We start from the raw sequence: 18,767 nt of genomic DNA on the forward strand, positions 1-18,767 counted from the left end.
ATGGCCGGGTAGCCAATGACGGATCAATGATTTCGTAAAAGTGTGACTCACCCTACCCCTTACACCGACAACTCCATTTTTGACGTTTCCATTTTTCCTCTTTCACTAATGTATCTATATAAATACTATATATGGTCTATCATAACACGTGTGTGTGTATGGACGCCTTAAACAATTGTGCTATGAAACCAACTGTGGCTGGTCTCGAACTCGACCGAGTCGTCGGAGAACATGACGCATTTCAGGAATGGGGCGACCGCCCCCCACCCCCGAGGATATTTTTGTTATGATATCGCTAGTAAATTCGAAATAGAAAATGCTTAGATGCAACTTACAAGGCATGGTAAGTGTCATTTCGAGCGATCTGGGATGCATTTTCGGCCAAAATGTTCTTGTACGCTTCGCACCAACTCGTGGTGGCGCTACGCTTAGATAGTTTGCCTACAGGCTTCGCCCCTCCCTTGGCAAATCATTCGCTACGCGCCTGTTCGAATTTGTAAAGCAAACAGCAGATATCACATCATATCAGTGAGCATGAAAATGGCGGTTCCAGGATGAACAGCCTCAAAACTGTCGATGTGTGTAGTCATAGGAACTCAATTTGATTTTGGGGCTGTAACGACTTGCCCGAAAAATATAACCTGAATTTTAACATGTTGGTGTCAATATCATATCAGCAAGCATCGGGTATTACATTGCATGCCATCGTGTACCGTACGGTCCGTGGAAATTGCGCAGTATACCGCGGGATGCTAATGTAAACAATTGGAATGTATTATGGAGAAAAAGCATTATTAGGTCCAATTATGTCAAATTCTCTTTTACATTAGTAATGGCGAATTAGTCGGCCAAGCTTAGAACTTTATTTTAATTATCAAGGAGATATTTTTTAAATTATTCACTTCCTTTAGCTACATCATTGCAATTTATTTTTCTTTCAGTAGGAGCCCCCCCCCCCCCGCCTCCTACGCCTATGTGTGTAGTGTTCGGTTTCGGAAATATCTGCTATTTTTCCATTTCCTTCAACCAAGTTTTATAATAGCCGTTATAAGAGGGTTTAATATTTGTAAACCAATAAATTAACTGTGTCTGAAATTTCGAAAATTTCCTAACCAACCTTCTTCATCATACTTCCCTGAGTTCCCTCTATACTCGTGTAATTTTGACCGGTCTGTTAGGGGTTGAAGGAGGTTTTTCTATATTGGTTGTCCTAAGATGACATTTTTTGTAACATTATAGGTATGTTTTCAAGTGAGTTTATTCACGAGAAATGTGAATTTTCAAATTCTGAACAAATAACGGGCTTAAAACCTTCAAAAGTGGGACTGTCGGGTATTGTGGGCCGCGACGTAGAATCACCTACAAAAGCAATGACCCACGGGAGAAGCGATGAGGTCGAACATGATGTGTGACTGGTGAAAATCTTCAAAACGTTATGGATGGAAGAAAAAAAAAACTATTGGGAAATACTTGGTTCACAGGCAAAAGTGTACATTTCGTTGGTCATTTTCAAGCCCGAGAAGTGCCATTTCCGGTGATCTGGGGGGTATAAAACCCAGAAATTTTCTTGTACGCTGCGCGCCAACCGATGGTGGCGCTCCGCTTAGATAGTAATACGCGCCCTCCGGGTTAAAAAATCCTGGATACGCGCCTGATTAGCTTCTTTCCTCATCATTACACTAATTATAGGAAAAGAAAATATACCGGCTTTGTGATACTTCGCTGATAAAACCCCAACACTGTCCCTTTTTCGTCCCCTCCCGCCCGTTGCCCTCCCTCGCCCGTCGAAATGTGCCGATATACCTTACACAATGAACCATTACTGCGTTTAGCTAATACAAGGGGACCCCCTCTTTGTAATATTACTTTACGGTCAGTACATGCAAGCGTTTTTTGTGTGCGTGTGTGTGTGGGTGTGAACATTTCACATTATACAGGAATTTGAACATACCGGTTACCTTGACTGAGGGATATAGTGACAATCCTCTGCCTGCCAATATATATATATATATATATATATATATATATATATATATATATATATATATATATATATATATATATATATATATATATATATATATATATATATATATATATATATATATATATATATATATATATATATATATATATATATATATATATATATATATATATATATATATATATATATATATATATATATATATAATATTATGTGCAGTAGTCACCCTATAGAAGTAACTGAGTAATGGACAGCAGATGTTATGTCCAGCCGGAAATTGTTTGATCAATTGTTTTGTGAACTCTATATACCTACGTCTGTGAAAAACACATTCTTCTAGCACATCACATAAACAGCAACAGGGACTAAATGAATGAAGTCTTTCGCTAGCTTTTTGTTTACTCGAAAAAAATGTTAGCTTGCATTATGAATGTATAATTCCCAGAATGCACAATGATGGTGATATTGTGATGTTCAAGAAAGCATCGTGCTGCCTCAGCACAATGATTCGATTTGTTTAGCTTATTTTCAGCTGCTTTCAAAGATGTGTAAGTAACGACTTAAAGTGTAATTTCTTGGAAACTATAACGAATTGAATCGACACATATACAATGATACAAATTATTCCTAGTTGTTTATCACATATCGAAAATGTTAATAGTTCTGTTTACGTGTTTCTGTTGACGTCGAGGGATCTTTATTGAAATACACGCTCAAGTTCTTCCAACCTGAAATTTGACGTAGTATCATATCTAACTTTATGACTAAATATTGCCTTTTTAGGGATATGTAACAGTTTCGTCAGATTAAGGTCATGGACATGCACAGACGGTAACTCTAATATCAAAGCAGAATAAGAGGCAAAGTCACTTTGAATATCCAAAACCTTGTTCAATCTTGTCAATGATATTCCATACCGGACCTTCGTTTATTGGTTACCTAATGGTTACCCACAGTTAATGCTAATAAAGAAGAGCGAATCGGTTTCACGAAAAGGTTATAACGGTCAAAACACCCAGCGATTGGAAAGTTAATGAACTTATCTATCCAGACTGTCGATTACTTCATTTAACAGATGCATCGATCCCCGGTCTGCTTTTATGCCTGTAGTGCTAATTCATATCACCTTTCTTAACCAGACTTCTGTATATATCAGTTCCGCGAAAGGACTCTCTTTTAACCTCATCATACTTATCATATCGCGTTGTGTAGCGCACGCACGTCACAATGCATTGCATGAATTACAAGATAAGACTTTCATTCCAGTTTGAAGTCGACGACCAGTTTGTGTTTCCTAAAATAAAATATATATATATATTTAAAAAAAAACAGGCAGGATACAACAGTGTCGGTCATCATGGGCCAATGCTGTTTCAGCTGGGAGAAACATTGATGTTATCACATGAATATAGCAATGTTCAACTATTTCATACACATGGTTGATGAAGAATTAACTACAACTTCACATGTCTGACAGCGATGCAGGCTCTCTTTTTCTTTTCCTTTCTTCATTTCTTTTTTATGTTTCCCGCCTGTAGATCTATATTATCAGTGGAGTAAGACTATTCTTTATCCTATATTTTTCACTTCCAGATTTGTTCTGTCTCCTATTTGGTCCTGATCCCCACAGAAGGAAAGTTGACTGGCTGGTGATGATTTTGGGCCTAGACACCCTCCCACTCCAGCCCCCCCCCCAATCCCCTCCCCCCCCCAAATATTGATGCCAGTTTTATGCAGAACACATTGACAGATTTGCTGTATTGGAATCAAAAGGGCGCTTACTTTTCGTTGCTATGGTGACATTTGCTACAAGGGATGTAGTAGGTACTGCGCGATTATACATCCCAAGACTATACTACATGACTTTTATGTTACTCTTAAGCAATTATGGAGACATTGTGTGATGATATGTGCTGTATTATATATTCAGCACTAGAGATGTTTTCTCCCCCCCCCCCCTTCCTCCACCCCTGTCCCTCCCCTCTCCAAGGAGAACCATCATTTTGATGAATTAACCGTATTGTTGTTGTGTACAAACCTGAGTGTATATACGTAGTCAGCATATCGCTTTAAAAGTGTTGCAGGGGAATATATGTGAATGGCCTGGGTCAAATAAACAAGCTCTTTGGTCGGCAATCAATTGTAAGAAGATTGGAGACGATTTCAGATGAATTGTTTCCGATTTTTCGATATACAAATGTCAGGAATGAATTGAAATTATTTTTCAAGACTTTTGTGAAAATCGTTGACAATATTGAGCTGGAAGAGACATTGACTGCAGACATCGTTAACTCAAATCAAATCAATAATTCATGAAAATGGGAAAGAGGTTCAAACAATGAACTAAAATCGACGAAGAAACTTTCGTTTGAAAAATGTCGAAGGATTAATACTTACGATAGGGGCTGCCACCCCCCTCCTCAATATGTGTTACTGAAAACCAGGCAATGATGAGAGTTGGTCAAGTACAACAGCTTCGGAGACCTGGGTCAATGGAACTTACGGGCAACTATGGAGAGGTTGGGCTGGAAACAAGGAGGGGCCAGAGAAAAAAAATAAGAGATAAAGAATAGCGTAATCTTGTTTTAGGAATGTACACAAATGTACATAGACACGAGGGGCAGGCGACAGCATTCGTTGTTCCTTAGCAACACGTAAACAAGCGCGTATGATATATAGGAGTGATCGCTGTAAAAGCAACCTATAACGCTGACAGTAGATGTTTGAATTGTAGCCAGGGTCCATGCAGAAGGAGCATTTCTTGAGACGGAAAATTTATCTCAAAACGCTATCATCCAAACTAAGTAACCTATTCTCATATTTACCGTAAATGTCCGTTACAATGCACCACTGTTAGCAAAAAATTTGTATTTGGTTTGTATGTATGTGTATGTCTTTGTATGTGAAAGTATGACGAATTCCTTAATACAATTGCAAAAAGGGACGTTTTGTCCCTTTTTATTATTTTGATTTGGACGGGGGGAATTGCTGGCCAAACGCAAAATGATGCTACAAAGGATATGGAACACAGTCCCGACGAAGCCATGTACTCTTAACCTTTAAAGTGTCGTGAAACCTAGTAGATGGGAGGGGGTCGGGAGGGGGAGTGGGATGACATGAGTCTTCTAAGTCAGTCACATGGAACAGTATTTCGGCACCTCAGTTTAATTCGATAGAATATCACAAAAAGAATATGATAACATGCAGACCTTAATTCCTCTAATAGAATCTAATATTCACTTTTATCCAACTAATAATTGCTGAGACATGCAGTTCATCCATGACTTTCTTAGAAATAAAGGCAAATTTTTGCTGAATATATACTTTATAAGTTAATACATAATTGTGGCTGTAACCCTTGATGTAAAGTGACCTCGTTCTGTCTCGTGATATATATATATATATATATATATATATATATATATATATATATATATATATATATATATATATATATATATATATATATATATATATATATATATATATATATATATATATATATATATATATATATATATATATATATATATATATATATAATTAAGGTGGGTAATACACGCATTTTGTATAAAGATTGGCAAAGACATGGTATATTATATGTTAACGATCTGATAAACTCTAAGGGTGAGTTCTTATCTGCTGATGAGATTTATACAAAATATGATGTGAGAACAAATTTTCTTCAGGTGCATGTTATTAAAAAAGCAATAGAGAAATCCTTTTCTGGTCTATTAGGGGGGTGGGGGTGGCAGATGAGAGTTTAATTCATTTATTTTGGGAATGCAGCTTCACTCAGAAAGTATGGAGGGATTTTCAAATCTGGGTTCAAATTAAATTGAATATCAATATTGTAGTTAGAAAAGAGCTTGTTCTGTTTGGAAATTATTTGTACAAAGACTATGTGTTTAATAACATCCTTCTGGTTCTGAAATTTTGTGTTTACAAAAGTAATGTTAAAAATGAGAAACCTTCCTTTAACTATGGTAAATTGATTTAAAGAATTTTTTTTAAAAGAAAAGTTTATGTATCAAACTAGTTGTAAGCAAAATGCTTTTGATATCAGATGGCATAAGTGGAAATCTTTATTTGAAGTTTAATGATTTATTTGTTGTTGTCATTAATATTGACTATTGGTCATAAAGTATATGTTATTATGAATTGTACATTGTTTGGACTCTTGTTGGAATGATAATAAAAAAATATTAAAAAAAAAAAAAATATATATATATATATATATATATATATATCCGGCTTCAGGAATCACAAATGATTTCGAGTTGGTTAGCATCATGTTTGATCTCTAGAGTAAGGCAAAATATGTCACCAAAAACGGAACTAGTATTGTTCGATACAGGTGACAAATGCCTACAGTGGAATTACGACCTTCCTTACCGGTTTCGAACCTCTGGACGTAAAATCAGCGTCCATAGCATAGTGGTCAGGGTTTCCGCATATACTGAAGCGGGAGGTCCGGGTTCGAATCCCGGTGGAGGCTGGATGTTTTTTCACTGTTCTGGATTTTCCAACTCATTACGATTTTCATTTATATATATATATATATATATATACATATATACATATATATTTGCTTCAATGAATTTGAATTTGGGTCGCCGAAATTTGTCTTTAGGCTACATGCAGGCCGTCTGCACGGACTTTGGCCCTCCAGTTATCTGTAATATTAACGCAAGGTTATAGTATATCGAATAAGATATATATATGCAAGGATTATTAGTTTAACAAGTACGTTAAACCCTGGGTTGGTCGCTTATATGATGGACCAGGTTAATGGGTCTGGGGTCGTTTGATCTTTCCTGGCCTGGCCTGGGAATAAGGTACAAGTAGTGTCAATTTTCATAAAGGAAACACCTGTTTGAATCATTTAAATATCCGTACTAGATGCTAAATGAGAAGAACATAGTTGAAATTGACCAGTAGACGTTCAGCCGCTTTGCTTATCAAAAGGACAGGGAAAGGTCTTCGTCCTTTATATCAGTTTAAAGACTGATGTGTTAGTTTTAATTTGGAACAATTGCAGAACGAGATTTTGGTATAATTGTTAAAATAATGCATATATATGCGTGATATTAGAGACATCGAGGGCCAGGCGGGGGACCTGGGCATGATGTTAAGCAAGTGATAACACTCTCTTTTATACCAAACGGTTACTGGGCGCTACAAACTCTAAAATTGGCCAACGAACTCAAGACAGAGTATATACAAAACACTATAGCAACAAACATCCGAGGAGACGCTTGGATGCATATTCAATAGCAATGCATATTCATAGCTTCGATGCTACTGCAATCCAACAACATGTTTGACATTATTCTGAAATTAACATGATCTACAAAACTTGGACTAAATCATTACACATTTACTTGATTTCCACAGACAAACAATACTCATGTATTACTTTTTGTCTTGACTCTTTATAAATCAATATCTTTGAAAAGGGGGAGCGGTTGGGATGGAGTAAGTAGGGCCTCCCCCCCCCCCTGTTGGGGATTGTAGACGCTTTCGAAAGGAAACTTATTCTTCGTCTTCAAAGTTTCTTCAAGATAGCTAGAAATTGTTTGACAAGAAGGAGAGTAATAACCTGCATGAAAAGAAAAGTAATAAAGACAGATAACGTAATTAGAAAATATGTGTAGCGTGGTCTTTGAATTGATCTACGGTGCTGCAATAAGTTCCATACCCCCACAATTTCATCGCAAAACACCTTTCGTTGAGGTTTACTGTAATCTGCATATGATGAAACATGACGAAAACCTTAGTAAGAAACATACAGAGGAAAAGTAAATCCAATAATGATATGCATCATCATCGTCATCGTCATCGTCATCATCATCATCATCATCATCATCGTCATCGTCATCGTCATCGTCGTCGTCATCGTCGTCGTCGTCGTCGTCGTCATCGTCATCGTCATCGTCATCATCATCATCATCATCATCATCGTCATCATCATCATCATCGTCGTCGTCGTCGTCGTCATCATCATCATTATAATAATAGCAACATCTCTTAGGGTAAAATGAGACAATAATCTCAAAGGTGGGCCACGTATTGTTGCACATTGCGTTAGTTTCAGTTTCCGGTTTCTTGAATAAACCTTAGCCAGCAAAACTTTTCTCGATTCTTCAAAAGTTGGTTTCATAGACAAGAGACCACAATGTAAACACTACCTTGGCATTGACTGTACAGTCAGCCTTGATTTAAATAGGTCAACCATATTGTAAGCATAACAGCAACACATGGTTTTAGTTTTAATGTCCACCTTTATAACATTCACATAAGGTCAATGTTATGCCCGATAAAGTCTACCGTAAATTTTACACGAGGTACATGCGTATACACATGTTAATTTACTTGAATGTATGGTTTGGTCTGTATTAATTCAAATCCGAGAAGTGTATATGGTGCGTAAACATCACAATGTCGCGTTTTTCAACTTTTAAGCAGCCCATAACAGTATTGACACTTTCTATCTAAAGTAAATAATATGCGATTTTTTTCAACGGAATATTTCTAACATAATTCAAGGCTTCAACGTAATATAAAACATGTAAAGAAACTTCTAAAGAAAGTCTTTGGAAAGGTGTGTTACTATTCAACACATATTTCAATACTTATGTAAAGCCTAGCTACCACATTTTCATAATACATGTGTGGTATACGTATAACTGGAGTACAACTTGGTTATCTAACACAGCTAGTTAATAATATGTATGGAGTATGCACATATTAAAACTAGGAAAGAATGGCGCCGTCTACACTAGGTTATTCAAAACCACATAGCTGGCCTACAATGTATGTTAATGTTACAAGCAACGTATTGACCAACTTAATCTCCTTATACATAACCATATTCCACATTATAAAACTATATAACGTTATATTATACATTTAGTCTTATACTTGCCGTCAATACCGGTATTGATTCGTAAGCGACAATTTCAAAGGTTTCTCATAATTGGTGAGTGTCACAGGAACGGTAACAGTCTTGGAATTTAAACAGATGGCTAGACGAACGGAGATAATTTTCTTCTTCCAAAGAGCCATCTGTGTGTGAAGATGATTACTAATTTATGTAAAATTGTAATTAAAAACCGGTCTCGAAATGAAACTGAAGGCTGAATATTTCCTCTTAGTTTCCGATTATCTCAAGGTGAAGGGTCTATGAGTATTACCGATTGTTAAAACATTTAAGTCACGCGGTAATGCAATCGAAAAGCTGCATAAGATATTTCGCAGAATAAGTTATTTTAACAGACTTTTTACCTTATGACAATATTACATAGAAATAGCTCCAGTTCAGTCGATTTAAGTGGTTCAGGAAAGGCGAGAAAACTGATATTAAATCACATTCTAAAGCAAATCTGCAACTTTCCTTTCATTTAAAAAAAAGACACTGTATATGACTTTTAATACACTTCGAACAGTTTGATCCATGACGCCTGCATATTTCCTGCGTAGTCGATAGCCAACAAACAACTGGTATAACGTATACGTACGGTAAGTAATCAAACGAACGCTCGCCGAGTTGGCCACTAAATCTAAATATTCAGAGCTAATGACCGGTCACAACAATTTGGGGTACATTTTGGGGAATTAGTTTTCAGCTGAAATTTCAGTTAGCAATTATAATGCGCATATATACTTATGGTTACACAGATAAAAGTACCGACAGTTTTCTGGTAAAAGAAATTAGTTAAAGGAGGTAGGTGTTCAGTTACATTGTGTGACGTTCAACCCTTTCTCCCAATTCACTCATCCCCTTCCTCCCTCCACCATCCCCTCTGGAGACTGATTGCGTAATTTTGGTTCAGTTCAAAATTGATGATTCAAGCAATAATTATTACCAGGCATATCTTTAAATTATTATACTTTCGAATAAATTAAGAAGAAGAATTCGTGAACTCGTAGTCACTAACCGCTGGATATCAAAAAAAGATAAATTACTATAATGGGTTCCATGGTATGAAGTCATACCGTCCCCATGGTCTGGAATCAGACGAACGCTCGTTTATGAATTGTTCAGCAATGAAGCTGAAAACAACGTAGGCCTATGTCGTCAGAACACCTGAGCCAAAGCCATGATGATGTGATATAAACCTATAGTAACGATATTGATTTATTGAAGTTGATCTGATAGTCTGATTTTCACTTGACGGAATTAAATGTATATTTTTGAAAGTTTTGGAAGAATTTTGTCGATAAAAAGTTAGCTTACTACATTGTGTGGGTGTAAACACAAGACGTAAGAAAAGATAAGGTGCTAGCTAATGAATATTCATGTTGTGGGAAGCGTGAGATAATTCCAGTTGTTAGTACTTAAGTACGTGAAGGTCAAAACCAAACAGAAATTAGAGGTTGTTAATGTCCTTTGCAAAACATGTGAACATTAGTATCATCTGGCATATAGTCTACCATTTTTCATGTGACTTTGAATATCCAATCACATCTTCACTATACAGAAAAAGGTTTAGGTTAATAATTTCTGCAGATCTGACTTCACAGAGGACAAGGTTATCTATGATATACGTGATCAGGGTACAACCAATACGTTTCACCAGACATCATTTAACTATAGACTATATTTGACTAATATACAGTAGGAAACTCACGTAGCCTACATATACATCAACTGAGCTTTAATTACAAATATACAAGCATATACAAGGGTATAGATTTGAGGATCAAAATCATTCAATGTGTTGTAACATGTCTTATCTGATAGCTATATATCATATCGTATAGGTTATGAATATGCATGACATAATACACACCTACAGGGTAAGGGGTTAAAGTTACATCTGTGAACGAAATTATTCATAACGAAGTTTATACTTCTATAGGTTAATATATGTGGTTCTCTAGCAATTGGGGAGGCTCATCATTGGGGTGGGGTGGTGTATTGGGGAGGGGTGATCTGGTTTACAACCTTGAGATAGCGTACTAACACCTTTTAGGCATAAATATAACAAAAAACGAACGAAGAGGACCATTAGTTAATTCTTAACTTTATTCACGACAAGATATAGGTTGTATTTCTAACACAAACATGAAGAGCAAATAACCGAGGGAGACCATGGAGGCGCCATGGGTTATATCTAAATGGCAGCTCCCTGGATATTAAGTCTTATTAAGTAACGAGGCAGTTTATAGTGTTAACATAACACATTGTACCGTTTATATCCTACCTATACTCCGCTGTAAATCCAATCTTTTAATATGTCATTTAAATCGAAGAGGGAGTGTCTGCAGCCATTCCAACGTTTCACAGAAAATAATATGAGTACAGATCGCAAAACTGTTGTTCAATTTAACTGACTGTCAAGGTAGATTTTAGGTTTTACAGAAGTTACCATGCAATCGTTATAACTCTATAATTATTTTTTTCCCTCTCACTTTTACATATTTTGTTTTAAATGTATTTATTTATTTAATATATTGTGAGATTTAGTACATGAACAACTGTGAGTTAAGACATAAACTACTTTATTTGATGTTTCGGACATTTCAACACCAATTTAGACGAGTTGAAAAATGGGTGTTGGTATACAATCTTTCCGTAAAACAATAACTAAGTTATAACATCTGAAATGATATGAATCTTCAGAAGCTGAAATTATGCTAAATATAATGGTGAGGCGGCAGACCGGTGTACGGGTGGATGTTCCCCCTCCACCACCCCCACCCCTAGCCCTCCAACACACATATTCATGAAAACTCAGAGAATCCTTTTTCGTTTATGAAGAGTACGGTGACGTATCGTTCTCAGTTTTGTGATATTAAAAGTGCTCATATCTGCATGGGGAAAACTACAAGTGCAATTTTATTGTAGTTGCAAAGAAATTTGTGGTACGGAATACATGGTGTAGTAATTTAATTTAATTTTTTGGAAAGTTTGTGAGTTAATATGTGGTTTTTCTCTTCGAATGAAAGTCACGTGTCACTCTGTCCATATGCTTTTCATAGTTTTCTGTGTTAATTACAGGCAAACACAAGTCGCAAAAAAAGAGTAAAAAACAAAAGCCCTCTTTAAGTGTATTATATGATATGCAATTTGATTGGACATTGATCAACATGTGAAAAATAGAATTAAAAAAAATTCTGCTTTTAAGTATGCTTTTTTTCTGTGAGTGAAATGGTGAACCGCAGCTACTCTTAAATCTTCAGTACACAATAGGCCAGTCAAAGCAGGAACGTGTTTCGAAAATTGAAGGAAGCCATTTGACACACTATCGATTAAAACGCAAAAATTGGACAGGAAATACAGACTTACCTGTTTTTGAATTGTTGAGTTAAACATAGTTTTATGTGACCTTGACATAAAATCGAAATTATTTTAAGTCACGTTTTCATATCTCTTCTTTTTTGTTTGTTAATAGAATGATGGCTATTGTTAAATTAGAACAAAGAAATTAAAAACACTATAGCTTCTTTTTCACTTAATATATAGATTAGGAAATAGAACGAAAAATCACAATTAAGTTTATAAGGAATAATGATCACAAAATCCCCCCCCCCTTGTTTTATTTAACTCGTATACAGTATCAACATCACATTATCATATATTTCTTATTAATTTGAACTTCTTCGTGACGTCATACTCAGATTATTTCAAACTGTTTCGTCTGAACAAATCCTCAATAAATAATGACGTCATAATGCATTTGTACAAGTCAAGGCCCCTTCTATTTTTAACATCATGTTGTATGTATATAGTTACATTTATGTTTACTGTCAAGGATTTGCGTATTTCTTTCCGATTTGTTGAGATTTTGACTGAAACAACAATTCCTAATTGATACTTCGCTATTACAAAGACCCCGTGTGATTGGGACGGTACCGCTCCTGTAATATCTCAGTTTAGATACAAGGACTCGCACTTGGACTCGGATGCCAAGGACTCGAATTCAAGACTGGTCCATATAGCAAGTGTTCAAAATCTTGACATATCCTATAGCATCTTGATATATCAAATAAAACCTGCTTTACGTATTTTAAAGCGATTGATGTTACATACGTTACTGTTCAAACTAATTACCAGCCAATCGCACCTTTCCGGACAAAAAAAATGACCTCAAATAGTTTATATACAGAACAATAACTCTATTGAACGTGGTTATATGAGACGCGATAAGTTGCCTTGAGGAGTCTTTATATAGCACAAGTATAGGCTTTAATGACCTGAAACAATTGCTATCAATAAATCTATCAATCTGTGGAATTTCATTTTTCTAATAATCGCTTATTAACATAAATACAAAAGAAACAAAGGCTTCTAAGGCATCCACGTTAGCGCACAGGTATGAGCATGCGTAGTATATCGATGAACTTAAACCAGGAAGCACATCGCTAATATAAACCTCCATTACGTTCTGTATGCCAGCACAACTGGAAATTTCAACTGCATATAGTATATTTTAGTTCCGAAACTTTGGGCAAACAATCAACGTTGCAAAATGGCGGTGAAAGTCGGTCTCCTGTGGTTGGCCTCTGTGATACTAGTTTCTCATGCCGCGTGTCCTACCTTCTGGACTGAATTCGGATCTAACTGTTATATGTGAGTAAGAAAGATTACTTTATATAAAGAAATCGTTAATTTAATATTTTGTCCTGAGTATATATCAGTTTGTATCGTCCCTGTTTAGTATTACACTTGCTTCATATATAATAATGTGTTGATTACCGTTGAGTCATATACCTCCTTAGTAAAGGGTTGTGTAGGAGGGGCCTGGACGGGCGTAGGGGTGGGGGGTCGTTAACAAAGTTACCAATTAATGATTCGAAATATGTTTGATCGCCAACTGCTTTTAAGTTAACACAAAGTCAGATTATGAGCAACCGAAACATCAATGCTATATGTCTAATTACCAATTTATTTAGCTTTACAGTTAATGATATGTTAATGACATGCATGAACATGCAAATTTCCGGCAACAAGACTTCATGTTTTGAAAGTTATGGTATATGAGAACGAAATATGTTTTTACTCCGGTGATAATTTGTTCGGTGCCTTAAATAATACTGTATCATAGAATCAGCCTCATGATTTTCTTCTATAGACCTATATTCTTCTTTACCCTTCTCCCTTCTCAAATCAGGGACTAAAAGGATGTTAATATTTATCCAAATTGCGCTATTCATCTATTAGTCCTCCTCTATTACACATGTTTGCTCATATCAAACCATAATACTAGACGTAATGGAAGTTTCCATTAGGGTAGGGGCAGAGTGTGACAGATTTCATTTAACAGAGGCCACAAAAATCAAAAGAAATGTTCAACCTTCTTACTTCAAGGATGAGTTTGTTTCCCCTCTGCCATTCCTCCCTGCATCCCTTCCTCACCCTTCCTCATCTGCTATGCACCTCCGGTTACCCCCTCCACCCCCCTCCCCTGAAGTAGGTTATACGTGTGCAGGCCTTGGTGCGGAAATCATGTAAGAATCTATATATATAAATTAACTTTATTATTAACTGTATATAATATATTAAACAATAATATATTTAATATAATATATAATATGATATAAATATATATTTGGCTATATATAATTATCTCCATATATAAATAAACTTTAGAATATTAACTTTACAACTCAGCTTTATCCTTTAAGCTGAAATTGAACCCTTGAATGCTCCTTTAAATGATATTGTAACATGACCTTGTTGTGATATTGCCAATGTTAATATGTGCAACATTTATCTATGCTCCTTTAAGGGACTTCATAACATATTCTTGTTTTGATAATGCCAAAGTTAATGTATGCCACATGTTGCTTGACTGACAGTAACGAAGCCTATACTGACGACTGTTGTACATACTCCTCACATGTCTGTGTGTCTGTATGTCTATATACCTCTCTATCTATATGAGTCTGTCTGGCTTTATAAGTTAGTGACCTTCATTTATGAATTTCTGGTCTTAAAAACAAATTATCATATTGAATTCATTCTATTTTGTTCCCTACCAACCAACTAGTTGACTTAAATGGTAAATTTATGAAACAGTTTTTTTTAGTCCGATTTTTGGAATACTTTCATACTGAGTAAAGAGCGCAGAACAATTGTTCATTTCACAAGACAACTAGTGAAGTAGTATTTTTTGTAAAAACAAAGCATATTTAATACCGAATAGAACGATAATATTAGCTAATTACTAATGATAGTGATGATGTTTGTAAATGTTTTTCATGTTTCCTTACTATTCCTAAATTATTTTATGGTTGGATGATTTCAGCGGCACATCTTCTATGACCACACTTTTTATTTAGGGTAGGACAGGGAAACGACCGTGTATAGGGGGGGGGGGGGTGGGGTGGGGGTGAGACTTAGTTTGAAAACAAATTCGTTATAACTGTACTTTCGAGAAACCATTGTACATGGATTAAACAAGATACGTTTCTTTACAAGAAAGTCAACACTGAGTTGAGACCTGCATCATTTTCGTATCAAAATCACACATACTCAGAGAAATAAATATTCAGATTTATGCATCGAAGCTGTTAAACTTTGTGATGGACCCTACATTTTTGGATGCCAGAAAATAGTAATAACAAAAGTAATAATAATGTTACAAGGGAGACTTTCTACTTAGTTGTAAAGAACGAAAGTGGAAATCGTTTGAAATAAGAAGGTGTAGCATAATAATTTAGGAAAGAGACATAAGCGACGGCTTAAACAAGATATCGATAATGTAGATATTTCAATAAATTAGGATTGAAACTGTGTCCGTCTAACAACCGAAAATTACGTGTAATAATGGAAACTAGTGTACAAAAAAACCCCCACACATGCATGAAGTTTGTTCTACTTCTATATACTAAAATCATTTCACACAGTAACTATAATGACCGAATGAAAATACATGACATAACTATGACGTCAACACATTATCTATGGAACAGTCTTAATAACGTCTGAATTAATTAAGAAAGAAAGAATAAGAAGTATTTCTACTTGTTTACTGGTGATATAATTTTAACATTTCGTCTTCATTTATACAGGTACGTCGGAAATCCATCTTCAAATTGGCAAGAGGCCGAGGCATATTGCGTAACAGAGGGCGCTCATCTTGTATCCATTCATAGCAAGAGTGAAGAACAGTTCGTTCAAGCTATCTGGCGAAGGTCAAGGGATTCCTTTACACTGTTCCCGGTAATAGTTTCCTTCAGATATTTACACAACTGCTTTCTCAATTAAATATGTCGGCTATGAATAGCAGAGAATGCCAATACTATCATTTGGTTGTGAGCTGGTCGAGTTGTCCTACTGGATTACCGGTTCTGCGCCGGCTTGTTTCGATTCGCCTTATTACGGTACACCGCCACGGTGACGCGCAGTCGCGTTGTCGACAATGACGTTAGTGTGGTTCGAGGCGGCGAATGTGTCAACTTCCACAGCATCACTACGCCCGTGGGAATATATGCCCCAGACCGCCCCTGGTTGTGAAAGTACCAAAACTGAAAAAAGGGGAAAGTTATTGTATAACCCCGCACCCCCCTCCCCGCCATTTTCCCACAAAATAAACACACACACACACACTTCATTTCATCTGGTGCGAAAAAAACTTTGATAAATGTAAAACCTAGAAAATATATTGGAATTTTTGGTCCCCTTGTGTATTAACGTTAACTGTAGCATATTGTTGTAGCTGATTTAATAATGCAAAGTACTAAGTTGGGTTGTAGTTGTATAGCGAGTATTTTGAGCACACCTTTATACGTTCACCAAACGATATTGTCGAAAATGATTAAGATTTTAAAGAACGCGAATAATTAGCGTGGTCACCGTGATTGATTAATGCATTCATCAATTCGAATTCTCACCAAAAGGAAATCTTTTCCATATTTTTTTTAAAAACTTTCTGTGATGTTGATGATATTTTGAAGACAAAAATAGACTTTTGCTCGTTTTCTCTCCGAAGTATAGCCTCTTCTCCATACAATGGACTTGCACTGTAGAAAACATAGTACAATATGCTTGATTACGTTCACAGTACTAATAGAACATTTCAACAGAAGTGAGAATACAATACTGTTTATGTTGATGCAATCACCATTAACTGCTGACAGTGTTTATGATTGCTTGCATTATGTGAGGGTCAGCTTCAAGACAGACATAATACAAATAAACCTTTGCCGGGAATGATATGTTAAATGTTACAAACGGGGGGGGGGATGAGGGGGGGATGAGGGGGAGATGAGGGGGAGGGGATAGAGAGAAAGTTTATAACGTACAAAAAGTATGTAGTACTGTTTACGTGAACATGTGCCGAGACGCTTTCAAAATAGTGGCGCTATTCATGAAAATATATGTTACAATTTGAAATAAATTTGAACAGCGTAAAAAAGAAAACTTTGGGTTCGAATCAGTGACCTCTGGATTAAAAAAAATCGTTCTTCATTTACTTAAAATGTGAAATAAGAATTATATCCTCCTACTCCCCTCCTCCTCCCCCTCCTCTTTCCGCTCCCCCACCCCCACCCCCCACTCCCATCCCCTTCCCCTTCCGTATTCAGTCGAGAGACATTTTCTTTCAAAATGCAAGTGTACTCATTAGCACAACCTAGCGTTTATACCCAATTGTGTTAACAGGGGCAGCGAAAGGTTGTTCAGTCTGGGAGACATGTGACTTTGATATATAAGGAGGGGCGGATGGGACTAAAAAGTTACCTCAAAAACTTAATCTTCGTCCTTCATGGACTGCACACCATTTCGTGCTTGATTATAGTATTATTGTACATTCTTCTTAGTTATAAACCCCTCGTTCAAACCATCCAACCAAACGTTTATATAGTATCGGTACTGTGTGGATCATGAAAGACATTCTTTTCACAGTTTTGCATTAACCTTTATATTATAATTCCTTATTTTTTTTTTATATTCGTCGCCAGAAAAAATTGACAGACACCCTTCCACCAGTCTCCCTTGCTCCGTTTGTATATATTGGTCTCAACGATAGAGCGGAAAATGGCAACTTTGTCTGGACCGACGGAAGCGCAGTGGACTATACCAACTGGATGAGGAATAACCCAAGCACCGACGCTGTCTGGGGCCCTGCCGAAGACGGTGTAATGATGTGGGATCGAAAGAGACAAAGGGGCAAATGGAACGATGTTAGGTCAGGAAGTCCCCTACTTAAAGGACCATTCATTTGCCAAAAACCAAGTTGAATGGGATGAATGAATTTTAGTTTCTCGTTTTTAATGCATAATATTATTTTATATTATATTGACTTCTTATAGCAACTTATTATAATGACTTACTATAATGACTTATTATCTGGACTTACTATCGTGACTTATCATGTTGACTTACATGCAATAGTGACTTAATATAGTGACTTACTATCGTGACTTATCATGTTGACTTACATGCAATAATGAATTATTATAGTGACTTACTATCGTGACTGATCATGTTGACTTACATGCAATAGTGAATTATTATAGTGACTTACTACAGTGACTTAGTATAAAATAATAAAAATTAAGATATTTTAGAATATTGCATTAAACCCGATTATATGAGAGTAAAACGAGTTTGAAATGACGTTTATACAAAATAAAGTTACAATGCAATTATTGGACTCATCATGAATGTTGAAGGATAATTTAGGAGGTAATGAGAGTTCTTCAATTTACCTCATGCTGCATAAACGTAAAGTAAAATTCTTCATTTTTAAGACCCCCCCCCCCCATAATAAACAAACCTTCTTTAGAGAAGCTTTGATAAATAAAATTTGCCGTGTACTTACTTGTA

The 18,767-nt window shown here is 36.0% G+C and overlaps 1 protein-coding gene across 1 annotated transcript; it reads left to right on the forward strand.

Annotated features, from left to right (window-relative positions):
• The first annotated feature begins 13,375 nt into the window (after positions 1 to 13,375).
• LOC139978562 (echinoidin-like) lies at positions 13,376 to 18,761 on the forward strand. The gene is made up of 3 exons (XM_071988874.1): positions 13,376 to 13,565; positions 16,010 to 16,160; positions 17,900 to 18,761. Exons 1-3 carry the CDS (start codon positions 13,465 to 13,467, stop codon positions 18,176 to 18,178), a joined length of 531 nt encoding a protein of 176 aa, XP_071844975.1. The 5' UTR covers positions 13,376 to 13,464; the 3' UTR covers positions 18,179 to 18,761.
• Positions 18,762 to 18,767: the final 6 nt, after the last annotated feature.

The sequence above is a fragment of the Apostichopus japonicus genome, chromosome 13 (genome assembly GCF_037975245.1).
Source record: "Apostichopus japonicus isolate 1M-3 chromosome 13, ASM3797524v1, whole genome shotgun sequence".
NCBI lineage: Eukaryota > Metazoa > Echinodermata > Holothuroidea > Aspidochirotida > Stichopodidae > Apostichopus > Apostichopus japonicus.